General features: G+C 35.8%; 4 protein-coding genes across 4 annotated transcripts in view; 2 read left to right on the top strand and 2 right to left on the bottom strand.

Moving 5' to 3' along the window:
* Positions 1-119: 119 nt before the first annotated feature.
* Positions 120-8,274, bottom strand: HELRODRAFT_100074 (hypothetical protein; the record flags this gene model as incomplete). The annotated part of the gene is made up of 17 exons (XM_009020169.1): positions 120-514; positions 587-689; positions 1,021-1,152; positions 1,258-1,395; positions 1,656-1,778; positions 2,032-2,151; positions 2,238-2,326; positions 2,436-2,563; positions 2,815-3,005; positions 3,254-3,379; positions 3,497-3,575; positions 3,683-3,775; positions 4,000-4,103; positions 5,779-5,856; positions 6,129-6,241; positions 7,951-8,049; positions 8,223-8,274. 16 exons carry the CDS (start codon positions 8,272-8,274, stop codon positions 669-671), a joined length of 1,686 nt encoding a protein of 561 aa, XP_009018417.1. The 3' UTR covers positions 120-514; positions 587-668.
* An 886-nt stretch (positions 8,275-9,160) lies between these two features.
* HELRODRAFT_185638 (hypothetical protein) lies at positions 9,161-15,665 on the top strand. Its single transcript, XM_009020168.1, is given in 22 exon segments — positions 9,161-9,179; positions 9,572-9,721; positions 9,821-9,879; positions 10,023-10,227; positions 10,370-10,481; positions 10,584-10,720; positions 10,918-11,035; positions 11,153-11,424; positions 11,542-11,740; positions 11,907-12,018; positions 12,200-12,332; positions 12,657-13,025; positions 13,138-13,274; positions 13,362-13,579; positions 13,722-13,823; positions 13,968-14,223; positions 14,404-14,505; positions 14,741-14,813; positions 14,898-15,025; positions 15,100-15,201; positions 15,277-15,483; positions 15,502-15,665. The coding sequence occupies 20 exon segments, from the start codon at positions 9,713-9,715 to the stop codon at positions 15,395-15,397; spliced, it is 2,964 nt and encodes a 987-aa protein (XP_009018416.1). The 5' UTR covers positions 9,161-9,179; positions 9,572-9,712; the 3' UTR covers positions 15,398-15,483; positions 15,502-15,665.
* Positions 15,666-24,921: 9,256 nt separating this feature from the next.
* Positions 24,922-25,749, bottom strand: HELRODRAFT_142277 (hypothetical protein; the record flags this gene model as incomplete). The annotated part of the gene is made up of 2 exons (XM_009020167.1): positions 24,922-25,447; positions 25,592-25,749. Coding segments are annotated over 2 exons (684 nt in total), but the record flags the coding sequence as incomplete, so codon positions are not given.
* A 1,559-nt stretch (positions 25,750-27,308) lies between these two features.
* HELRODRAFT_173545 (hypothetical protein) overlaps positions 27,309-27,711 on the top strand; it is a gene marked incomplete at both ends in the record, with an annotated part of 1,300 nt that continues 897 nt past the window's right edge. The window contains one exon of the mRNA XM_009020166.1: positions 27,309-27,711. This exon is cut by the window's right edge and continues 52 nt beyond it. Within this exon, the coding sequence (XP_009018414.1) occupies positions 27,309-27,711 (403 nt within the window).

Below are 27,711 nucleotides of genomic sequence, written 5' to 3'. Positions count from 1 at the left end.
TGTGACTGGCATGTTAAAATAATAATAATAATAAAAATAATAATATTAATAATAATAATAGTGGACCAATCAGTCAACCGACCAATAAATAAATCAATCAATCATCCAATCAACCAATGATCTTTATATAGCTAGCTACCAGAGAATGTTATTTGTGTGAGATTTCATTGGCTGGTTGATTGTTAAACTTTTAATTTAATTCATAATTTAAGAAACATATATTGGACAATTATTGTTACAAAAATACAGGCTCAGTTGATTGATTGATTAATTGGTCGATTGATTAATTAATTGATTGATTAATTGGTTGATTGAAGGAATGAATGATTGATTGATTAATTAATTGACTGATGGTTTGATTGATTTGAACACATGCAAGGTTTATACAACAATTGCACAATGTTTTATATAATATTAAAAGAAGAATAAGAAAATAAATATACGATTATCAAAACATAAATGTGAATGAATGAATGAATGAATGAATGAATGAATGAATGAATGAATGAATGAATGAATGAAAGAATGAATGAATGAACGAACGAACGAATGAATGAACGAATGAATGAACGAATGAATTAACGAACGAACGAACGAACGAACGAAGAAATTAAAGAATAAGAGAATGAATGATCGGGAAAACGAATGGTTTTCTATTTTAGTCGGAGTTAATTTTGCTTTCTTCGATTCTGCAATGGAAATTATTAATGGAAATATATTAGTGGAAGGTTTTATATTTCATTACAATTCATTACAATGTATTACAATTCATTACGTTTTATTACAATTCATTATAATTAATTATATTTCTCCCCTCAAAATTTTTGAGGCATTGTTAACGCTAAATAAATGAATCAAATTTGAAAAATTTCAATTAAGATTCATTAAATGAATTTCCATAAATAAAAAATAGAAAAGCAAATATATGGATAGATAAACAAACATACAGACAGACAGACAGATAGACAGACAAACAGACAGAGAGAGAAAAATAAATGAATAAAAGCCTAAGATACGAACTCGGCATGGAAAAAATCGTTCGAAAAAAGATTTTTGAGGAGGAGGTGGAGGTTGGTCTTCGAGGAGATCTGCCGTTGGCGTGTTGTCAGGGCCAAAGACGTTCAATTCGGCAAAACAATCTGTTTCTATCATCTGTGTATGTATGTGTATGTGTGCGTGTGTGTGTTTAAGTATGTGTGCGTGTGTGTGTGTTTAAGTATGTGTATGTGTGTGGTGTGTGTGTTAGTGTTGAAGTACCTCGTTCTGCCAGGGTATGGAGACGCAGCCTGTGTTGAACTTCTGATAGAAAGTGTCGTCGCTGGCGTCTAAGTTGACGCCCTTCACTGTTGAGAATTGTTCAATGTCAAGGACGTCTTTGCAGTAAACTGCGCGTGACTGACAGTGGGTGGGCGGGGCAGGAACATTGGTTCATGATTATGTATGGATGAAGTAAGGAGAGAGAGAGAGAGAGGGGGAGAGAGAGAAAGAGAGAAAAAGAAAGAGAGAGAGAGAGAGAGAGGGAGGGAGAGAGAGAAAGCAACAGAAAGGACAAACAGAGAGAAAAAAATGAAGGAACAAACAAAAGCAGTAAGTCGACAACGACAATGACAACAGTGGTCTCAAAACAAAAGCAAAAAAGAGACAAGAGCACCAACATCGGGTTCAAACGGCGGTTTCTCCATACCCGCCTCCAATCTCTTCCAGTTTATGTGCCTGAATATCGGCTGCACGCGTATGTCGCTGGCGTTCACTCGCTTGTTTATATCTTTCTCTAACAACTGCCACGTGGTTAAGTAGTTATGATGATGATGTTGACGATTGTGATGATGACGTAGGCGTTGATGGTGGAGGTGATGATGATGATTGAATGTGAATGCTCAAAGACGAAGTTGACGGAGATGGAAGGTAGGTGAATGCGAGGGCTGGAAATGTCGAGAGTGATGAAGAGGATTCAAAGTTTTTAAGATCATCACCCTCACAAACAACAACATCATCAGCATCACCATCATCATCATCGTCATCGTAACCAACTTTAGAGCAACAGAGTTTATAATCAGCGGAGAACTTATTAGAATAGATCTCTCTCTCTTCTCTCACTCTCCTATCGACCTCCTCTCTCTTCACTTTCTCTTTATATCCTCGGAATGGTGACTGTGTGACGATGATGTGACGATGTTGATGATGACGTTGATGATGACGATCGCTTAATAATAATAATAATAATTTCTGTCATCCACCTTTCCTTCGATCATTTCGTAAAGCAAACATCCGAAGCTCCACCAATCAGGCGAGTAGCTGTACCTCTCATTGTTCAAGATTTCAGGAGCTGTGTGCGTATGTATGTGTGTGTGTGTGTGTGTGCGTGTGTGTGTACATGTGTGCGTGCGTGAGTGAGTCCTAATCATCATCATTATCGTCCTCAACCTCCTCCTAACCCATGTATCCGACAGTTCCAACACGACCCTTGATCGTCTCCCCCACTGGAATCTCAACAGCCAGTCCCAGATCAGATATTCGCACGTGACCTGCATCGTCCAATAAGATATTCTCTGGTTTAAGGTCCCTGAATGTAATTGGTCGTTGGTCATTATAAGTCGAATTTTCATTGGTCAAATTTTATAGTTGAACGTTCCGTGATTGGTCGGATTGTATTTACATTAATATACATTAAAATATAAAATGACATGTTGAAAACGTATCATTGTTTGAACATTAAACAAATGAATGACACAACAACCTGAAAACATATACGTACACAACAACAACAACAACAACAAATAACAACAACAACAACAACAACAACAACAGACTTACCTATATACAATATTCTCCGAGTGAAGATGCTGCAGCCCACAGGCGATCTCCGCGGCGTAGAAAACAGCCCTCGGTTCCTCCAAGCCGGGACTGCCCATGTTGTGGATGTGAAACTTGAGGTCCCCGCCGTTCATCAGGGTCAGAATCAGGCAGAGGGCCTCCTTCGTCTCGAACGCATAAGCCAGGCTGACCTGCGGTTGTGAGCGGTTGAAACTTTAACTTAATTACCTGATCGATTGACTGATCGATCGTTCGTTTGTTTGTCTGTGTGTTTCATTGTTTTGATGGTTGCTTAGCTGACTGATAGATTGATTGGTTAGTTAGTTAGTCAGTTGGCTAGTCGGTTGACTGGCTGGTTAAATGGTTGGTTGGTTGATTGATTGACACACACACTCACGAATACACACAGACAAACAAGCAAACACCAGAAGAAACTAACAATAAACTTGGAATTAATCTTCTGGAGAATCTGCTTCTCATTGATAGCCATCACCTCGCCCTTCCGCTTCTTGATCCTCTTCTTCTCCAGCCTCTTACACGCATACATCTTCCCGGTCGATCGCACCTGTTCTCGTCATTTCGTTATCATCTCATCATTTTATTATCTTATGTTAATATATTATTATACTAGGTTATTATTATTATTATTATGAATAGACAGCCAGCCAAGCAGCAAACCAACCTGGCAAGCACAAACTTCACCGAAACCACCCTTGCCAAGAACTCTGTACATCCTGAATGTATGCTTCGTCACTGGTTGCCTGCGTAGATTAGCATAAATTAACATTAATTTGAATACATTAATATTAATATAGCACTAATCATGAGTATGATGAACAGTAAGAGCAATGATAATGACAAGAGCAACCTTTCGATCCACTTCCACTGCAGGTACCTTTTGAAGTACATGCTCTCCAGGAACAAACTGAACGGCTCGTCTGACAAGTAAGATTTGGCGCACCTGATGATGATGTTGTTGGTGCTGGTGATGATGATGTTGTTGGTGCTGGTGATGATGATGTTGTTGGTGCTGGTGATGATGATGGTGACGACGCTGATGAAGTATGATGATGACGATGTAATCATGAACCTCAATGAGCAGTAGCCACCATCATCATCAATTTTTTCGTCATCATCACCATCATCATCATCAGCAGCAGCAGTAGCATCATCATCATAACTGACTCCATGCAGGAAGTGAAGAGGTCTCGGTTGGAGGAATCATCCTCCATCTTCTGCATGCATGTCGTCATCTTCGAGTCGTTTATTATGGAGTCGAATAGGGAGGACTGAATGAATGAATGAATGAATGAATGAATGAATGAATAAATAAACGAACGAATGAAAGACAAAATGAAGAAGTGGATAAATAAAGAAATGAACGATCGAGAAAATGAAATACAGTGTAATGTCAGAATATTAATTTACTCATTTACTTTCCTTCAATAACTTTCTTTCTTTAACTCTCTCTCTCTCTCTCTCTCTCTCTCTCAATTTTTCCCTCATTCTCCCTCCCTCTTTCTTTCTGTTTCTCTCTCCTATCTTCTATCTCTCCGTTTTTATTCTTCTTACACACGTTTAAAAGCTCCACTTTCATTTTTCTCTATAATGCATCCACACGAACATCAAAGCCGAGCCGGGAATGAAATGCTGTTAAACTTCCGCTAAGTGAACTTGCCACACAACAACACAACAACTAACCACACAACAACACAACTAACGATAAAACAACACTGCAACAACAACAACAACACAGCAACAACAATGCCTTTGTATACATGCGTGTCGAAAACACAAGAGAAAAATAAGTTGGCGAGTTCGTTGGCTTTATATGGCTGCCGACAGCAAATCAAAATGTGTAGGTATTTACGAAAAAATGCAGCCACAAACACAAATACAACAATGGTGTATGGTGGATTGAACATACAAACATACAGGACATACAAACATGCAGAACATACAGGACATACAAACATATAGAACATACAAAACAAATACTCAAATACAAACATCTGCATACAAAAAAAAACATCAACACATTCAGAAATCATACCAAACGAGAAGTATATACAACAGGTAAATTACATTTTTGTATTAATATATATTTATATAATATATATATATATATATTTATATATGTCATATATCACATATGATATATATACCATATGTATGTATCATATAGATCAATATATAATTGTATGCATGTATGTATGTTTGTATAGAGGTTGGTCGGTGGAAGGAAATTAAAGTGATAAGGAAATAATTGATAAATGACGTCACCATCACACATGTTTGAAGGCGTTAATGGAAATTGAAATGTATAGATGGATGGATGAAACGGATGGGCTGACGGATGAATAGATGGATGGTTGGAAAATGGATAGGTAGGTGGGTGAATAAATGGATGCATAAAACGGATAAACTGGATGAATGGATGGGTAGACGTAAAAACAAATGATTGGATGGGTAGATTAATCGATGGATGGATGAATGAATGAAAGAATGAATGAATGAATGAATGAATGAATGAAAGAATGAATGAATGAATGAATGAATGAATGAATGAATGAATGAATGAATGAATGAATGAATGAATGAATGAATGAATGAATGAAAGTCAGGTAATATAAGCCAGGTAAGGAATCATCCATCCAACACAGGTATTTGTCACATCATATGCAATGATGTGACACGGTTGGTTATGGTGATCAGGTAGGTATATGGCGGTGTAATATTATGTCTGAAGCACGTGTGGTGATAGTGGGTCTTCTTATAGATCACCACGCAGGCGCCCTTTGCGTTATAAGCTGACGAAATTTAAATCTAAAATAGATAAAATCACAATAAACTATTCCATAATAAAATCATCATCGTTATATTTATCATGGCCACCGCAGTCGTCATCATAATGACCACCACAATCATCACCATCGTCGTCGTCATCATCATCATCGTCCTCACTTGCGATATAAAGTACTTCTCTTTGATATCCACAGACATCCTCTTGCGCTCTTCGTCCAACGAAACCTCATACTTCGTCTTTAATTATGATTCATTTTATTATTATTATCATAATAAAAATATATATTATAATAATAACATGCTATCTTGATCAAAAAATAACATTAACAACACATTAAGTTAGCTCAGATGGTAGAAGCGCCATGTCTAGCGATGTTGTTATAGCGCGTTGCTAGCAGGTTCGAACGCTGACGGCGCAAATAGCAGCATGTACAACATCAACATTAGCAACAACATCAGCAACATTATCAGCAGCAACAACTTACAACTTACGGTTGTTGACAACTTACGGCATCATCGAGGAAATCGAGGGCGCATTTGAGGTGTGGTTGGTTGTTGCAAAACATTTTGAACAGCTCCCTTCCTATTGGCTGCTGCTCAACTATGTACTTGTATGTCGGGGCTGTTGTCGTTGATGTGTGCGTGTGTGTGTATGTATGTGTGCGTGCGTGTGTATGTAAGCGTCATGTTTTAAGATCTGTTATGTTTTAAATAATTTTGTTAGAAAGAAATAATTTTTGTACAGAAACATCTTGCAGACCTGAACAACCTCACAACAACATCATATTGAACTGGCCAGTATCACACGTCGTCGTCGTCGTGTAACAAAAAAAACATTAACAGAGAGACAGACAGACAGAGAGACAAACAAACAGACAGAGAGAGAGAGAGAAAAAAAAGGGGAAGAGAAATAAAATTGAGAAACAGAGGATAGAAGGACAGGCAGTCCGATAAAACGCCATATACTTAAATTAACCAATTAATGATTTAAGTAATAGTGAGAGGTTTAGTAACATTAATTACTTCTAACAGCCTCATCATTACGAAAAAGAAAGAGAAGAGAAGCGAGAGAAGGGGAAAAAAGAAAGGAGAGAGAGAGAGAGAGAGAGAGAGAGATAGAGAGAGTAAAAAAACTAGCATTGCATTAAATAAAATCACATTAAACTTCATTAAACTACAGAGCTAAAAATGTAATTATGCAACCATGCAACACTGCAATCTATTTATTGCTTATAATAAGTACATTGGCATTCACACAAATGAAAATAATAAAATCATTATCATTATTATTATTATTGTTGTTGTTGTTATAATTATCATTATTATTAACTATAAATAAGGAGAACATTTTTTTTATTCACTCTACTCACCTAATCATTAAACAATTCAATCATCCATGGATATATTCAATAAATCCTTCATCCATCCATCCATCTGTTCATTCATTCATCTGTTCATTCATTCATTCATTCATTCATCCATTCACTCATTCATTCATCCATCTATCGCTCTATCCAGGCATATTTCCCTGTAGAAAAATTAAACTAATGAAAAACATTGCACTAAATGAAGCCATGTATGTTATTTTAGTTATCACCATCGTCATCATGTCGTCGTTGTCATCACTATTGTTGTTGTCAGTCATTCTAGACACAATCAATTATTTTTTTTTATACAAAAAACTCTAATTAATAAAGTTTCTAATTTTCTAACTGCCAATTTTATTATTATTATAACTACAACTACTACTACTACTTCTATTATTATTATTATTTTACCATCTGTACATTTTATCATAAGATGATGATTGATGAAATTCTAAATTAAAAATGTACACATGTACATAAGTGTCAAATATATATGGGTATGTGTGCATGTACGTGTATGTGTGTGTGTGTATATATATTTATGAGTTTGTCTGTCTGTGTTTGTGTGTGTGTGTGCGTGCGTAGGTTCCCTCTGTTTTTTTTCTTTAATGTACATAAAAAACCATTATAATTACTTCCTAAAACTTTCTCTCTCCTTTCCTCACTGTCTCTTTCCGTACACATACATGCATATATTATATGTATTTATATATAATTTTAATATTTAAAATAATAAACATTTATAACACTAACTTTCATGATATAATGTACAATTCTCTTGAAAAACTAATGCTTGTGTAATGAATGAATTATTATCTGATCATGACAGAATAGACATACAAATTTCTCTTTTTACAATTTGATGTAACATTATATATATATATATATATATATAATCAAAATAAGTTTTAAATAAATGATTTTTAATAATTTAGAATTAAAAACTATAGCCAACTTAACTTACTGATGCTATCTTTGACAGATGCACAAACAGAAATGTGTGGAAATGAAAGTAGCTGCTTCCATTTTTTGCTCCTACCTTTCCTTTTACTGCAGGCTCCGGCTGAATCCAATTTTAATTCGTGGAAATATTTATAATTAATGATAAATTGATTAATCAAATTATTGAAATGATAATAAATTAATTTTTAAAAATTTAAAAAGGAGATAAGAAATTAAAAATGATTCACTGGCTTGCCATTTGGAATAAAATAAAATAAAATAAATTACGATCACCTTCTCTCGCCTTCAAATAAACCGTGTTAGCAACTATATTTTCCAACTCCATTAAAAGTCGAATACAATTTAAAATTATTAAAACATTAAAATAAAATAGTAAAAAACAAATTAAAACACTAAATAAATAAATGTTTAAATTCCTTTATTGAAATAAGAACGATGTTTGCTGTTTGTTTTGCAGGTGCACGAAGTTATATTTATTTTAAAGTACCTTTTAACTTGAACATGTTTTATTCAAAATATATTGTTTTATTGTTATAAAACTATAATAAAACTAAGCATTTCCATTAAATATGGTTCGAATTTAATAAAATTGTTGTGTTTTTGTAGCTATTTTCAATAAAATTCAGATAGACATCAGCAGTAAGAGTTTGTTTTAATTAAAGTATAAGTTCACTATGCTAAACCATTGCTTGATCTAACAATGTTTCAATTAACAATTGTTTTACATATTCTTTGAATAAACTTAATTAAATTAAAAAATTTAAATTTGTATAGCTGTATATCAAGTGAACAAATCAGAATTATGATAACTTCTCAATCCTAATTGAACATTCAACGCAATTTTCATTAGTGGCAGATAAGTCTATATCCTATAACAATATATATATATATATATATATATATATATATATATATATTATATATATTTGTTATATGTCTTAAATTTAAAAAATACGTAATTGTCGTGATCGTTACCTTCTATAAATAAAACTTGAACATCTCGGTATTTTTTAGTAAATAATTTGTTATATCTTAATTCAAACAACTAAAAATTACAAAAATTTATTTTCAAAGTTGTATTTTAACTCTAAAAAAGCTTTTTATTTTATAGCTTTTTTAATATAACAGCTCATCACTGTTTTGGTATAGATTTGCTTTTAAATTTACAGGTAATTTACACCTGAAGTGTTTATTATTAAAATGGCTTCGAAGAGTAACTTACGGAAAGATGTAAAATAGTTTTATTCACTTGCAATTTATTATTATTTAATTATGATTTACATATAATTATTTATTATTTAATTATGATTTACATATAATTATTTATTATTTAATTATGATTTACATATAATTATTTATTATTTAATTATGATTTACATATAATAACGCAATGGTTTTTAAAATTTTTACATAATTTTGAGAAAATTTACTTTTACTTCCAACCCAACAAACCAAAAATTTTCAATCATAATTTTATTTTTATTTTTTTGACAATTCTTATCCATCACCGTCAAGAAATTGAAATCATATTTTAATGTTGATGAATTTAAATGAAACTATTAGCTATTTAATTAATTTATCGATTTGTTTATGACTAATTTGATCAACAAAATCACTAATAGGATCCAAAATCGGACATCTATCGTTATGCAATCCAGCCCCAGCTATCAAATGACGGATTGGCAAGTGATGGAAAACCGATTAGGAAAAAGAAAAAGTTGAAAAAAATTCAAAAAGAGGATTTTGAGAATATAAGAGTTGAAATGAACATGGTTTGTTTATTATAAGCTATTGTTGCCAATTTATTAATTAATTAATATTTCAATTAATTTATAAATATTTACGGAATATTTATAAAATTCACTAATAAGGTGGAGCACAAATGTTCCCTGCAAGAACTGGCAGATAGATTGGGCGTCAACTTTGAAACAGTTTGTTGTGACGAAGAATTTTGAAAATAAAATTACTGCTAAATTTATTTTTAAAATAAAATCAGTCAATCTAACCAATCATAATATCACCTAAAAAAATCATTATCACAAGCAAACTGACATGTTAAAAATTGTCAAATTAGGGTATCAGTCAGGACCGAGCCAAATACACGCTGGAAAGAGATGGTCCCAACGAGTTGAGTCCCCCGCGTACGACTCCGGAGTGGGTTAAATTTAGCAAACATTTGTTTAGTGGATTCTCCATTTTGTTGTGGACAGCAGCCATCTTGTCGTTTATCGTTTTTTCCGTTGAATCGGCCACTCAGGAAATTCCGGCGCCAGAAGATGTGCGTAGTTTTTGTATGTTATGTTAATAAGTTTATTCTATGTTACCGTGCCCTATGTTATTTGCAAATAAGAGCAACAACATCATCACTTTCATCATCATCTTCATCATCATCGTCATCCTTACTTTCATCCTCACTTCAGTTGTACTTGGGTTTTGTGTTAGTTGGCATCATCATCGTCAATGGCGCCTTCTCTTATTATATGGAAGTGAAGAGTTCATACATCGTCGAATCATTCAAAGATTTGGCCCCACAAGTAGGGATGTGCTGAATTTGTAGGGATGTGCTGCTACTGCTGATGACGATGATGATAATGGTGATTATTATAATTGTGATAATAATATAACGCCCCGCATAGTTTGCAACGGTGTACAGGAAAGGAGAGAAGATGAACGTGCACGCTGAAGAGTTGGTGGTCGGTGACATCGTCGAAGTGAAGCCTGGAGATCGCATTCCCGCTGACCTCAGGTTGATCATTACCAGGGGCTTCAAGGTCTGCCATTATCATCATCATCTTCGTCGCATCATTATCATCACCATCAATATCGGTATCTTCTTAGCCGTCGTCATCATCTACACCATTGCCAATATCTTCTCCTTCTTCATCATCATCATCTTCTTCATCATCATCATCTTCTTCAGCATCTTCAGCATCATGATCATCGTCTTCATCACCATCATCTTCACCAGGTAGACAATTCAGCACTGACAGGGGAATCGGAGCCGAAAGTGCGAACAGCTGATTACACTAATGAAAACCCACTGGAAACGAGAAATCTCGTCTTCTATTCAACGACTGTCGTTGAAGGTGGGTCGTTGTTGATGATGACGATGTTGTTGCTGGTGGTGCTATGAGGTTGTTATGATGTTGTTATGAGGCAGCCCTTTTCACCGTTCAAAGATTTCCTCTTTTAAAACATTGCAGGCATGGCTCGTGGTGTTGTGATAGCGACAGGTGACCGAACCGTGATGGGCCGAATAGCGAATATGTCGGCTCGCATGGAGCTAGGTTCTGAATCGTTGCTCAGTCAAGAGTTGCAGTACTTGATTCTCATTTTGTCGATAATCGGTGGCTCTCTGTCTCTTCTCTTCTTTTTCATCGCTCTTATTGATCAGTTCTTCTGGATCGATGCACTCAGATTCCTGGTCGGTATCATCATCGCCTGCGTTCCTGAAGGGTTGCTGCCCACTATAACGGTTCGTTGCCGGTTGGTCTGTCGGTCGGTCGGTTGGTCGGTCGGTCGGTTAATTGATTGGTTGTTATCATTTTATTATCTTCATTCCATCACCTGCCAACACACACACCCGAAACAGATGTGTCTAGCCATCTCGTCCATGAAAATGTCCTACAAAAACTGCATGGTCAGAAACTTGGAAGCCATCGAAACGTTGGGCTCAACCTCTGTTATATGCTCAGACAAGAGTGGAACTCTCACACAAAATAAGATGAAGGTGTCGAGAATGTGGTTCGACAATCAGATATTTAATGCTGATTTCTCCCTTAACCAAGAAAGTGCGTCTGTGTGTATCTGTGTGTATCTGTATGTGTCTGTGTGTGCATGCATGTGTCAGCGTGCATGTGTGTTTACGTTTGTTTGTTTTCTTTTATTTACTTTTTTGGACTTTTCATATTTTTTTCTAATTTTTCTGACAATTTTGTTTCTCCTCCGTCAACGAAGACGCCGAGTACAGTCGAACGATGCCCAGTTGGATGGCCCTGGCCAGGGCTGCCATGCTCTGCAACAGGGCTGAGTTTGTGAACCCCATGGATAACACCGACCCGATGAAACGGTTTCTTCTTTGTACCTTTGAAATTTCAAAATTTCATTCCATTAGTATTCTTTTTAATCTAGACGTTTGTAAACTCAGTATTATTTATTTATTCAGTTGTTTTATTCATTCATTCATTCACTCACTCATTCATTCACTCATTCATTCACTTCTTCATTCCACTGTCCCCAATAACACTCAGGCCGTGTTCCGGAGACCCACTGGAGGTGGCCATCTTGAGATTTTTGGAGTGCAGCATCGGAAACACGTACGACTTCCGGACGAGGAACAGGAAAGTTTGTGAGATCGCCTTCAACAAAACCATCAAGTATCAGGTTCGTTGCTGGGGGAGATTATTTTATACTGCATGTTAATAAGACAGAGATAGAGAGAGAGAGAGAGAGAGAGAAAGTGAAAGTAAAAGAGAGAAAGATATTTGCATACTTTAACTTTATATTATTAATAATCCTTCAAATAATTTTATTTAATAATTTAAATACTTTGACTAAAATTGCATGAAAATAATTTTTTCGTATATTTAACCTTTAAAAAAATTGTGAAAAAATGTAATAAATGAGCGAAACTAATGAAATGATGTCGAAAGGATGTATATTAAGGGTATTATATAAAGGATAGGTGAATGTTTGTATAATGATAAGGTTTCCATTCACGAAATGGACGACGCGAAAGACCCCCGCTACCTCTTGGTGATGACCGGTGCCCCGGAGCGAGTGTTCGACCGCTGCTCAACCATTCTGGTGAACGGCGCCGAGCAAAGAATCAATTCCACGTGGCGGCTGGCCTTCCACAACTCGTTCCTCGCTCTTGGAGAGTTGGGCGAAAGTGTCATCGGGGTCGTTGATTCTCGCTTGCCACTGGAACAATATCCAATCAATTATCAGTTCGATCCGGACGCGGAGAACTTTCCACAAACTGGATTGAGATTTTTGGGATTGATAACAACTGTCGATCCACCGAAAGCATCCGTGCCCTCTGCTGTAGCCAAATGCAAAAGTGCTGGAGTTAAGGCTGGTAGTTGGATACATTTCTGGATGATCTAATTGTTATTTTTGACGTTTCGTACACTACAAAATGTTTCTGACATACTTATAAATGAATAATTTTTTCAACGTCCCACAGGTTATAATGATAACAGGCGACCATCCAATCACAGCGAAGGCAATTGCGAAGGGAATGGGAATCATTTCAGAACGCAGTGAATGTGCTGATGACATTGCTGCCAGGCTTAACATCCCCATCACTGAAGTCAATCCTAGGTTGTTATGATTGTGATGTTGTTGGGGTTGTTTTGATGATGATGATTATTATGATGATGACGACGACGACGATGACGATCACCACAGAGATGCCCAGGCATGCGTGATTCATGGCTCTGACTTGAGGGACTTAACATTCACCCAACTCCAAAACATCCTGTACAACTACGACGAACTCGTGTTCGCCCGCACCAACCCTCACCAGAAACTGATCATCGTGGAGGCCTGCCAGAAGCAAGGGAACGTCGTCGCAGTTACTGGCGATGGTGTCAACGATACACCGGCTCTTAAAAAAGCCGATATCGGTCCGTGTCTATGGATATCCATGTTTTACACATAACGGTTTTTTAGAAAACTGGTATTTCACAAATATCAGATTTTTTTCGAGAGGTGTCTGGTTGTTTAATCACCGAATTTAATAAAAATATTGAAATGAACTGTTAACAGGAATAGCAATGGGTTTGCAAGGCAGTGACGTCAGCAAGCAATCCGCTGACGTCATTCTACTCGACGACAACTTTGCATCGATCGTCTTCGGCATCGAAGAAGGTAGTCTCGTTTGAAAACTCATTCATACAACTAACCAACCACACAATCAATCATTTATTCATCTGTGCGGAACATCATATCACTCACTCACTCACTCGCTCACTCAAAATCACCACCAACGAACACCAACAACCCCCCACTCAGGTCGCATATCATTCGACAACATCAAGAAGACTGTCCTCTTCACGCTGACGAGCAACATCGCAGAAATTGCAGCCTTCCTCCTCTTCATCATCGCTCGAATCCCACTTCCGCTGGGAGCTCTGACGATCTTGGTCATCGACCTCGGCACGAATTTGATCCCCGGAATGAGTCTAGCGTTTGAGAGGGAGGAGTTCAACGCGGAGGTCATGAACCGGCCGCCCAGAGATGTTAAAACCCAAAAGATACTCTCCAGGCAGTTAGTTTGCACGGTGATGTTCCTTCCTGGCGAGGGTGATGATGATGAAGAGGATGATGTCGGCGATGCCGATTACGAGATGATGATAGCTAGATGTACACGTACACACATACAAACACACACACACACCTATACACGCAAGCTAACAAATACACACACAATCATACGCACACATAACAGAATGTTAAGCTTGGCGTTTGGTCAGTTAGGCCTCATAGAAATGGCCGGTGCTTTCTTCATGTACTTCGCCATTATGGCTGAAAGTGGTTTCTGGCCAGCGAGGTGGTTTTTTATTTTGTTATTGTTAATTTAATTAATTATTATTAATTAAAATTATGCGAGAACGCGTGTGAATTAATGCATCGTTCACGTTGTTCATGGTTTAGGGGGAGGGAGGGAGGGAGATCTCATTGCATTTCCTTTTCGCTGTTTGTTGCATTATCTTTGCCGTTAAAATGAATATCCCAAATAAATAAATAAATAAAAATAATAATAATTATTATTATTATTTTTATAGATTGCTTGGTTTGCGAGATGTTTGGCTCATGAGAGGAATCAACGACGTTGAAGATGCTTACGGGCAGGAGTGGGTCAGTTCTAATGATGACCACACAATAACAATAATAATATTATAACTATAATTTATAATGATTTATTATAATTCAATTATTCAGTCGTGGGGGCACAGAATGGTGCTGATGTACACGTGCCAGACGGCATTCTTCGCGGCCCTGGTCATCCAACAGTGGGCTACCGTCATCGTCTGTAGAGCCAGGAAATCTTGCTCCTCCTGGCAAAAACCGTTCGTACATTTTATTATTATTAATTATCATTATTATATTATCAATTATTATATTATTAATTATTTATATTCAGAAATGCAGTTTTAAACATAAGCTTGTTCTTCAACACGTTCCTCCTCTTGTTCTTCATATACTGTCCCGGCCTGGACAGAGGAATAAGGATGTATCCGCTGAGGTGGGTGGGATCTATAAATTATAATTACAGTTATAATTATCATAATTATTATCATAATTATTATCATAATTAAAGGTGGAGTTGGTTGTTCGCGCCCATACAGTTCATGATCCTTATATTCGTCTACGATGAGTTCAGGAAGTTGATAATTTACTATTCTCCCGGGTTATTTATCGAACACGAAACATTGTACTAATTTGAGAGACATATTATTATTATTATTATTAGTTATTATATTTTGTATTTTTCGTCTAACTATTCGTCATTTCTTATCATTGTCATGTCACTGACGATACAAACACACACACACACACACACACACATATATATATATATATATACACATATATACACACACATATATATACACACACATTATTTAACATTGACTTGATTTTTAAATGTACAATAATTAATTTTTTATTCTTTTCTGTGTCAGAGTACAAATAAGAGTTTAGATTCAATTGTGATGTGTGTGTGTGTGTGTGTGGTGTGTGTGTGTGTGTGTGTGTGTATGCGCGCGTGTGTGTGTTTATTGCACAAAGTATTGAAAAATCCTCCCCCAAAGCAATTAATCAGCCGACATTGCTTTCATTAAAACAGCATCGAATTTTTCAATGCTATTCAATAGTTAAAGATAACAAAAGCCCTAATAACAATAATATATAATAGTATAATATAATAACAATTAGAACCATAAGAACAACAATAATCATAACAATAGCAACAAGAACCATAAGAACAACAATGATCATAACAATAACAATGATAACCATAAGAACAACAATGATTTAACATAAGTGGTTTCGCAATATGACCGTAAACGGTAATAACAATAAATCAATTAGTAGAAAAGACAACTTTTATGCAGACGTACACACACACACACGTACACACACACACACACACGCATATGTACATACACGCACATACGTACGTACGTACTTATTGCGTAGTGATGCTTGGAAGATGGCAAAGCAGCAGGGAGAAAAGCTGTGTGTATAAGTGAGTGTGTGTGTATTTGTGCGCGTATACGCAGTGTATGAAGATGCTAAGCTCTGTTTGCATACGACATGTATGTATGTATGTATGTATGTATGTATGTATGTATGAATGTATGTATGTATGTATGTATGTATGTATGTATGTATGTATGTATGTATGTATGTATGTATGTATGTATGTATGCATGTATGTACGTATGTATGTATGTATTTAATGTATGGATGTATGTATGGATGTATGTATGGATGTATATAAACAAGTTTTTCAATATGTTTTGTTGTGTAGTGGCATCAGTTTTAGATATTTCTAATTCGAGTTTTAAAAAAATATTTAAAGTTGAATTGGTTGTTGGAATGAATAACTCACGGCGCGTCATACAAACTCACTCCTGGATATCTTTTGTATCAAAATAAAAAAATAGAGCGTAAAAATAAAGATGCAATATGGTGCATTAATACGAATGCTCCAATATGTACGTACAGTAACAGGCATACAATCCAGAACGTATTAAATTCATAAGAATAAACACACACACGTACGCACGCACATATCGTATAGACAGTTGTACATACGACATCCAACTAAAATAACATTACGATATTTCTGCATTATTTGTACACAGTTCTGTGCACTGAAGCGTACACAACTTTTAATGTACACTTAACCTTTTGTATCTCGTGCTGAACACTTTGGGAATAAAGGACGAAAGAAAGAATAAATAACCAAAAAGATAGAAGGAAGAATTGAAGAAAAATAAAAGAATTAAAATGCTTCAGTCAATCGGATATACCATTTGCAACGTCATCGCCAGCAACTTCGTCATGGCGGCAGTCACCAACTTCCTACTCGTCACCTCCACAACGACGGAACCAGTCAAGAAACTCTACTTAGCGAAGGATGCATACGGGAAAGTTTCGTGCAACATCGTGGCACCCAGGTTCGACCCCAGCATGATCTACTGGACGAAAGACGAGAGGATCATCAACGAAAGTCGGTCCCTGGTAGTGCACAACGGCAACCTGTACTTCAGAACGGTTGGTGATGACGACAGAGGAGTGTACACCTGTAGGCCCTTCAAGCAGACTGACTCTTCCATCCAGCCCTACAGCGTTCTCGTGATTGTTAAAGGTTTCGAATTAAATTTTCACATTATAAAATATTGTGTCCAATAAAATGTTGATTAATTAATGTACATTTGGATGAACGAATGGAAGAACGGACGGATGAATAAGTTGTTGCGAAACATTGGAATCAAGTAACGTATATTTTTTGTGGCCCTCTTACAAACCGATATAATTTTGACAATCTCAAAACTACAACGAAAATTACCGTTTGTTTTTATAGCGACAAGTCCCGAAAGTGTGAATAGATTGAAGGACATTTTCATTATTAAAAATTTCATCAGAAACCTGCTGGATTTATCGTGAAAGATATCAAATGTTTTTAAATTCTGAAAAACATACAAACTAACGAAAGAACGAACGAACGAACGAACGAACGAACAAAAAATGAAAATATTCTTGCAGATCCAGCTCATTTCGTTGTCCGACCCCGACCTGTCTACCAACGACACGCCAACCAATCTGTGACCATGCCTTGTGTGGCTGCTGGCGATCCGCCTCCTACTATTTTTTGGAAGAAGGTTTTCGTTGTCCAATTAGTTTGATCAAAGTTTAAAACAAATCAAAATTTTTTTAAAGTTTTTTTATTGAATTAGTTTCAAGTCAATTGCAAGCAGGAATGTTCGAAGAGAATCTTATCAAGCTTCCTCAATGACTTAATCAACAGACTTACATGTCTAACTAATTTCCAATCTATAGTTCCTCCAACAATCAGCTGTTTATTTAACTTACTTCTTTCTTCCTCGTGCCTTATCCTCTCGGGACATTGGCGACCATCGACCTCCACAAAACCCGATCTAAAATACTTTGTAAGAGTTGAAATGCGGTGATATTCAACAAGTGACACAAGGACTTTACGAGTGTTGTTCGTTGTTGACCGCGACCTATTTTTCTTGCAATCTTTCCAGTAATTCTTAGATTTTCCATTCTTCTCTTCCGCATGATGTGACCAAAAAACTTTAACTGCCACCGTCGGATTATTTGTAGCAATTTCCTCTTTTAATAACCGGACTGTTTTAATACAATTTAACTAACCTATTAAATTGCAGGTGGGCGGAGACTTGCCGGTCAAGACTAAAACCTTATTGGACGCCAGCAACTTAACAATTGTTCAGCTATCTAAAGAAGACCAGGGACAGTATGAATGTATCGCCAATAATTCGGTCGCTAAAGTTATCAGCACAACACTGCTTGTAATCGAAAGTGGAGTTTTATTTTTAGAAATTGAAAATTTCCTTAATTAATGATAATTGTTTATAATTTATTTGGATTTTTCATTCATAAACGTCATTTTTTATAAATAAACCGGGCCTTCTCAACACCAACACAGACTAACGCTAACAACTCAAAAACATTAATAATAATAATAATAAAATATTGTAATAGTTGAAAAATATAACACAGCAACGTCACATCACCAGCCTTACAACTTGACGGCTATGACGACGAACGACACGGCGCGCATCTGCTGGCTGCCTGCGTATGACCATGGGCATCCACAACATTACGTCCTATGGTACTCTATTCTATTGTATTTTATTGAGTTTTGTTGTATTGTATTGTATTGTATTGTATTGTATTTTATTCTACTGTATTGTTTGTCGTATTGTTTGTTGTTTTTATTGTATGTTGCCGTACTTTTATCTTATGTGGTTATGTTTTGTATTGTATTTCGTCGCATTTTCATTATATTTCTCAATGTTTCTGTTGTATTGTATTAAATTTTCGCGCTTACACGCATAGACAGACATACAACGCGCATACAACGCGCATACAATGAGCATACGAACCAACCACCAGGTACAAACAGACGAACGAGCGTGACACAGAACCCTGGTCCACGCTGCACATATACCCAGATGATGTGCTCTGCGTTACGCTGTACGACCTGACGCCCGCCACTTCATATCAGTTCATGGTCTTAGCGAGGAATAAATTAGGAGATGGATTGTTTAGCCATATTGTATATGCTTCGACTGTTGGTATGTGTGTGTCTGTGTGTGTGTGAGTCTGGGTGTGTGTGTGTGTGTGTGTGTGTGCATGTGTGTGTGTGTGGGTATGTGTGTGTGTGTGTGTTGGTACACATGTGTTTACGTTTTTTTACTTTGTATGTTTTGTCTACAGTTCTAGTTTATTCATATCAATTAATAAATTATGTCCTAAAACGTTCCAAATTTGATTGGGTGATAACAAATATGATGGTGTTGGTGATGGAGATTATGAACATTTTTTTTAATTAAACACACACACACACATATACATATATACACATACACACACAGATACATATATACACACACACGCGCACACAAACACACAGAAACGCCAAAAACTTCAAAAGTTTCAAACGAAGACGACTTCTTATACGATGATCGCAGTGATGGAGACGAAGACGATGATGATCATCATCATGGAAGTGATGATGATGATGGTGATGATGACGAACCCGACGGCGGTGATGGTAATGATTACGAAGAATCCGGAATGTACCCCGGTCCTAGTCCGTTTAATATTTTCGAGAAAAACATCGGTTTGTAATTATGGCGGTCAGATCTTTCTATTATAAATATTATAATAATTTTCATTAGAATAATTATTCTATAATAATAATTAATTAAATTATGAAAAAAATTATAATTTTTTAAGGGGGAATGCGGCCCTTTCCTCCGCAAAACATATCGGTCATTCAGACGGATGTGGGACTGTACATCTCCTGGCTGCCCCCAATCACACCCGTCGATTACTATTCAGTTGAATACAGGACCATGGGTGCGTATTATGGTTCAGTAGTATTACTACTACTTCTACTACTACTGCTGCTGCTGCTGCTACTACTACTGCTGCTACTACTACTACTTGTTATTATTACTATTACTTCGTTGTTGTAATTAGTTAAAACAATAATTCAATAAAAATTCATCCTTTAAAATTTAAAAAGGCCCCTGGATGTTGCTACGGCCCAAAACCCGCAAAACGTACACAACGTTTAATACGGTATCGTTCGGTGCGATACATCACTTCCGAGTCTTCAGTCATTCCAGGTCGAATCTCATCAGCGAGCCCAGTCCAGAAGCTTCTATTGATGTTGAAAGTAAGGAGGAAAACTGTACGCGCCTACATAGCATATGAACTTTACATAAGCACACACATTCATAACAAACACACACACACACATAAACACACACACACATAAACACACACACAGACGCCATAATTGATGTTAACGGAACAACAACAACAGTAAAGAAGGTATCCATTTTATTCGGAATCGTATTCCTCATCTGCCTATTTCTCGGTTTTCTGTCCTTTCTCGTTAAGTCATGCTGCAGAAAATACCGAGATTCGTCAATTAGATACGGTCTGTCTATCGGTTAATAGACTCGCTAATAGCAATTAACATTTATTTATAAATCATTGCAGTTATTGAATTAATGTTCTTGCTACAATTGTCGTTGTTGTTTATTTGAATCATGGAAAAAGGGCTTATGGATTAAATGATAATTAGTTAATTAATTGACTAATTAATTAATTAATTATAGTTATAATAATAATGATCAGTATTATAATTAAAATTATTATTATTATTATTCTTATAGATAGTGTAAAGTATTTTGGTCCCAATCAGAATGAATCAACGTTGAGGTTGTCCTGCTTGCAACTTGCCCAATTATTCTTGTTTATAAAATTAATAAAGTTAAATACAAATAATGATAATTGTTATTATTAATTATTAATATAAATATGTGTTTAATTCTTTAAAATGCAGCTCTGTCAATTGCATACATGCTCGCATATTATTCTGTACTTGTTTAAAATTTCATGCTGTAAGGTGTCACAAAGGTTGTACCATCCACACGACAGGACTCACAGACACATTACGTACACACGCACAAAACAAGCACCACCGCATCATCGTACGCGTATGATGGTCTTTCAGCTTCGAATAGACCGCATTCGAACCATGCCATGGCGTAATAGCAGCGTGAGAGCTTCTACCGACTGAGCTAACTATTTATATCTTTATTATTTTCAGTAGTACACCACAGCCTATAAAACCGATATTTCAGCAGCAGCAGCTGATTTCCATTACCCCATCACCACAACATCAACAACAACTCCAACAACAACTCCAACAACAACATCAACAACAACATCAACAACAACAACAACATCAACAGCACTATCAATCTAGTCCATTGACTCCACCGCATTACGTAAAATCTGATGACGAACACGAAGGTTTTAGTGAACAGCATCAACTGCAACAACAACAACTGCAACAACAACAACTGCAACATCAACTAAAACAGCAACTACAACCAAATTATTCAAGCTTGACAAATAATGAGAGTAAATTTATACTTGAAACACCGATTTGAATTATGAAAACAGAGCTTATTGATGGATTCATTGGCTGAATGAATGAATGAATGAATGAATGAATGAATGAATGAATGAATGAGTGAATAAATGAATGAATGGATGGATGGATGGATGGATGGATAAATGAATGAATGAATGAATGAATGAATGAATGAATAAATGAATGAATAAATGAATGAATGAATTAATTAATTAATTAATTAATTAATTAATAAAAGGTTGAATGTTTCATTCATTCATTCGCTCTTTCGTTCGTTCGTTTGTTTAATGTCTTATTGATAAATTACTAACCGTATGAAAGACATTTTGAAATTTGTTTAAAAAAATTAAATTAATTTACAATTAAACATATTAAAATTAGTAACAAAACTTATGAAAAATACGTTTTTCGATACAATTTCAATTTCGTAGAGCTTAATTTCAATTCTTACTGATTTCAATCTTATCATTTCGTTTTTCTTTCATTCGTTTGTTATTGTTCATTGAAACACAAAGTAGATTGCAGAATTTTTAGTTTATAAAATAAAATAATTTTCATGAACCATTGTTATATTAAACTGGATTGATTGAGTGAAACGAATGAACGGAAGGAAAAATGTAATAAATGAATGAATGAAAGAAAGAAAGAAAGAAGAAATGAATGTCTAGGCGACGCTGCAAATTGTTAAATATCGTTCTATTGGTGGATGAAATTTTTTTTATTTCCAATTTATCGCTTTTTACTCTTTCTTTCTCTCGCTCTCTCACGCTTTCTCACTTTTTTCTCCTTCTTTCTTCTTCACTCCAACTCTCTCTCTCTCTCCTCTCTCTCTCTCTCTCTCTCTCTCTCTCTCTCTCTCTCTCTCTCTCTCTCTCTCTCTCTCTCTCTCTCTCTCTCTCTCTCTCTCTCTCTGTAGTAACAGCAATAGCAGCAGTAGCAACATATTTCATCCTTCATTCCTCTATTTTTTTCATACATTCTGATACTTTTTTTTCTATCGTTCAAGAATCAAAAACCAATTATATGTTGTTGCTAGTCGTTACAACCACAAAAAGATACATATTTAATAGAAGTAGATGAGAAAATATGAAAAACCAATTTGAATAATTTTCCTAAAACCCCAAATATATATTTATGGAAAGCCTCTGAGCGCGTTTCTCAGTGAAAAAGAATAAAAAGTGCGTTCAAATGACCATCAAATTAAATAGAAACTTAACAAAATCTCAAGTATTTATGGCTTTTAAAAGGTTCCCAGATGGTTTTTCACAAATTCAATGTTATGAAACTCAGAAGAATATGTTATATACATGCAGGCTTTTGTATGTATGTATGCATGCATGCATGAATATTGTGTGTATGATGTGTGTATATTGTATGTATCGGTGTTTATATGTAACGGTTTATGTGTGTGTTTGCTTTAATAAGTTTGCTTGTTGGTGCGATAGATTTGTACAAACACGCGAACATCTCTGTGGGTCGATGTCTCAATCTGCGAAGTTAATAAACATGAGCGAGAGATGAGAATGAATGCAAAATAAGATGGAAATTTCTGGAAATGTAGAAAGATGTCCCGAAAACATAATGCATCAACAGCAGAAGCAGCAGCAGAATGGGAAACAAATTGAAAAATATCACTTGACGCATGGGTCGCCCTACTTGCCGCCTCGATCAACTCAATCAAATGAATACACAATTTCAACGCATATACAAACACATATAAAACATGCTCTTATGTATGTACAGTACATACATACAAACTAACGTCGTACAGACAAACAAACATTCATACATACATACGAACATACATACATACATACGAACATCCATACATACATACACACATACATACATACATAAAAGTATTGATTTTAGGCAAAAATTTTACTTTGTTTTCAAATAAAGTTCAATCCGCAAAAAATACACATGTCAATATTCACAAAGAAACTTATTTTCAAAGGATTTTCGTTCACTTTCTTTTTTAAACAGACTCACGTAAATATACATTTTAAACTGTTTTATTTTAACCAATTCCTCGCCGAATGTTTTCACCCCATCTCTATTTGTAGCAATTATTTCAGCCCATCCCTATTTTAACCGACTGACAACAACAACGCATGTGACGTCATTAACTTTCGCTGATTTTTGTTCTTCGGCTGATTGTTTATTTAATTTAATAATTTTTAAAATCGTTGATAATTTTTTCAACAGGTTAATGAAGATCATGAATGCCAAGATGAAGATGATTGAGGAGGTCGTAATGATGATTATTTCGTACGTTGAGTTGTATGCTCGTGATTGGTGTGTTGTTGTCCTTTCGTTGTTGCTGTTAGTGATGTTGTTGGTCGTGTTACCGTTCAGTTTAATGTTTCGTTTCGTTATGTTGTTGTTGCTGGTGGAGTTGGTGGTGTTGCTAACGGAGTTGTTGCTCTTGTTGCTATATTTACTACCGTTTAATATCTTACCGCTGTTGAATTGTTCATAATTTTTGTAATCGTAAAGCGAATAGTTAGCTTTTGAAGGTTCCGATAGTTCGAAGAATGTGGGGTTTCTATTTTCTGGTGGTGACGAAATTTTACGTCTTTCATAAAATTTAACTCCAACCATCAGCCGAAGTTCACTGAACAACATTGGTTGGCCATGGTCCCAGCAAGTAATTAAGATGTTTAAAACAATCTTATTTGGCCCATCACTATTTTCACTAATCCCTAATTGCTTTCCAAACAATTTTTCATCACTTTTCGAACTCATTAACTTGAAATGTAAATTAACGTTGGTAAGTTCGAGAATGTATTTAAAAGCAGCGATTTCTTTTAAACGTACGTTGTTGTGGCTGTGGCTGGTGACGTTGCAGGCGACGTCACCGTTGTTGCTGCTGTCGTCATCAAGAACATCCACAATTGCGAGTTCGTGGTTGGTGCCTGTGGCTGGCAGTGGTGGTAGGGAGATGTTGATAGATGTGTGGGTGCTCTGAGTGCTTCTGCTGCTGATGTGGGCATCATTGTCGTTTGTTCTGCTGCCTGGTTCATCACCACCACCATCATCATTGTTGTCATCATCTCCACCATCATCAATATCACCACCACCATCGTCACCATCATCATTATCGTTGACGTCATCCTCACCTTCACCATCATCTTCATCAACAACAACAGCAGCAGCACCAACGTCTCCATCATTTTCACCATCATCATTGTTCTCAACTTCATCATCGTCAGCTGCACCCAACACATGCAGTGATATATGCGGAAAGTTATCGTTGGAATCTTGAACGAGGATGGATACCTGTGTGTATGCACTCAACGTCGGTACGCCGCAATCAGAGGCTTCGACCGTATAGTGATAGTATTTATCCGACTCGTAATCTAATACCGATTCGAGTAACACATCACCGTTCACCGCATCTATCGATATGATATTACTGTTAACGGTTCTCAGTGCATTGCCGATAATGTTTAAATGAAGTAACTTGTATGTGATGTTTGAGTTTACACCGTCGTCTAAATCGTAGGCCGATATTCGGCCGATTAGAGCACCGATTGTGGTGTTTTCAAGAACGTAGAATCGATAAGTATCGTTATAAAATACCGGCGGATTATCGTTGATATCCAAGATTCGAATCTCAACCTGTAGTGTTGATGATAGTCGAGGAGTTCCGTTGTCAGAGACGATAACTTCTAGATCGTATCTGTCGATCGTTTCTCTATCGAAATGTTTTGTTGTTGTTAAGTACAAGTTGTCGTCGCTCGTTGAGGATAAACTGAAGGGATGTGTCTGTGTAGAAGTTTTATTATTTGTACAATTATCTTCACGCGCTCTTTCAATAAAAGTCATATTTTTCGCAACTATTTCATTAAAAGCCGAATTTCGGGAAAAATTATCCTCACATGGTCGTGTTTTTAACGAGTACTTGAGGCGCGAATTTGAACCGACGTCGTCATCGTGTGCGGGAAGTAATTGAAACCGAGTGCTGGGCGGTGTCGATTCTGCCATCTCTATTTTAATCGAGTGCTCTTTGAATGTCGGTATATTGTCGTTTATATCTAATATTTCAATGAAAATTTCAAATTTTTTGTGAGAGGACTTTTTTTCTCTGAATATAAACTCAGCTGATACTATTTTTATTAGACAGATTTGGTTGTTGTTGTTAATGATGATGTCGTAAATGCTGATGTTGTTGTTTAGTTTGATGTTATTGGTTACAAAACTCGTGTTTTCCAGCTTATCATGGTCGTTTACAAATTCAGGACCATCAAGAAAATAATTGTAATATTTATCATCGGTATAAGCATTTAAACCGTTCCAACCGCTTCCATCTCCACAGATGGATTCTCGGTCGATAATTCGATTAGTAACTAACAAACCGCTACTCGGATCGACCTGAAACAAATCGTTCGGTAATTTTTGTAACTCGATAAAATTCTCATCAACTAAGTAAGTTTTGAGTAAAAAATATTGCACCGCAGTTTCACTCACGGAATATTTTTTCAGGTTGATTTTATTTTGAGGATTGATGTGATGTCCACGTCGGTATCCGTATTTATCCGTTAGAAAATCGTTTGTTCCTAAATTTGTAGACGCTTTTAATGTAGTGCCAGTTGTTGCGAGTGCATGCGTATGCTGGCTTATGTATTTGCTGTTATGCGTGTGTTTGTGTGAGTATGTGTGTGTGTTTGCATGTTTGTATGTATGCGTTCGTACACGTCGGTCAAATTTTAGATTCGATATAACGGTATTTGTCGGTTTTTCCTCTTCTAAGTGATAGAATAGAGATGTTCCATCGGTCGGAAATAGTCGGATGAGCAAGAGGACAGCTATTGTTGTCATTGCGATTTCCATTATTTCAATATTGTTGTTATAATTATTGTTGTTGTTATAATTATTGTTGTTGTTATAATTATTGTTGTTGTTATAATTATTGTTGTTGTTATAATTATTGTTGTTGTTATGATTATTGTTGTTGTTATAATTATTGTTGTTGTTATAATTATAACTAATATTATGTTCAAATTATATTTATTTTATAACGAAATGATTTTTTTTATAAAAATTTCTGCATCATTAATACAATTAATTTATTTTGACGCATCATCAATAAAATAAACGATTTGATGTATAATTTAAAATATAAATATATATATATATTTCAAATATATATATATATATATATATACATACATATTATTATTATTATTTGTACATTTATATAGCGCATTTATATAACCAATTTTTTGAAACTCTAGTTTAATTGTGAATAATAAATCACAAAACAATAGAAGAAACTGAAAATACTTGAAAAGCCAGCACCAACAATTGTGGAGAAAAAGTCAGACGACTATTTATATTGTATGTATGTATGTATGTATGTATGTATGTATGTATGTATGTATGTATGTATGTATGTATGTATGTATGTATGTATGTATGTATGTATGTATGTATGTATGTATGTATGTATGTATGTATGTATGTATGTATGTATGTATGTATGTATGTATGTATGTATGTATGTATGTATGTATGTATGTATGTATGTTAAAACCAAAACATGATGAGTGACACTCAACCGTCAAACATCAAGTAACAAATGGATTAACACTTTGATTTGTCGTTAATTGCACATGTCGGCATTCAGTTGGATATTTTCAAGCACACAGACACGCAGGAACCGCTGCAACAAGCACGAAATGTGGTTGGTTGCAAAAAACAGTTCCCTGCTGTCACCTGATCTGACACTGATCCTTTTGCCTATTTCCTTGAGAAATTTAAGGGTGTTGGGGTCCATCGGGCCGAGAACCTCGATGCATATTGGCAAGAATTCCATCGAGGGGAGGGCATTCCCATATTTTTTCATTTTCTCGTCCGCTGCCCTGGCCGCGGCCAAACCGCATTCTTTACTTGTCAGGTTTACGTATCGTTCGGCGAGGGTGCCAGGGACCGTAACATCCCACGCCAAACATCTGCCGGCTCTCCAAGGTATTAGCGTGCATCCGTCCGGTCGCCTACCATCATGCGCAGAAATGC

This window comes from Helobdella robusta (assembly GCF_000326865.2).
Source record: "Helobdella robusta unplaced genomic scaffold HELROscaffold_27, whole genome shotgun sequence".
Taxonomy (NCBI): Eukaryota; Metazoa; Annelida; class Clitellata; order Rhynchobdellida; family Glossiphoniidae; genus Helobdella; species Helobdella robusta.
This window is presented reverse-complemented; position numbering and strand designations above follow the sequence as displayed.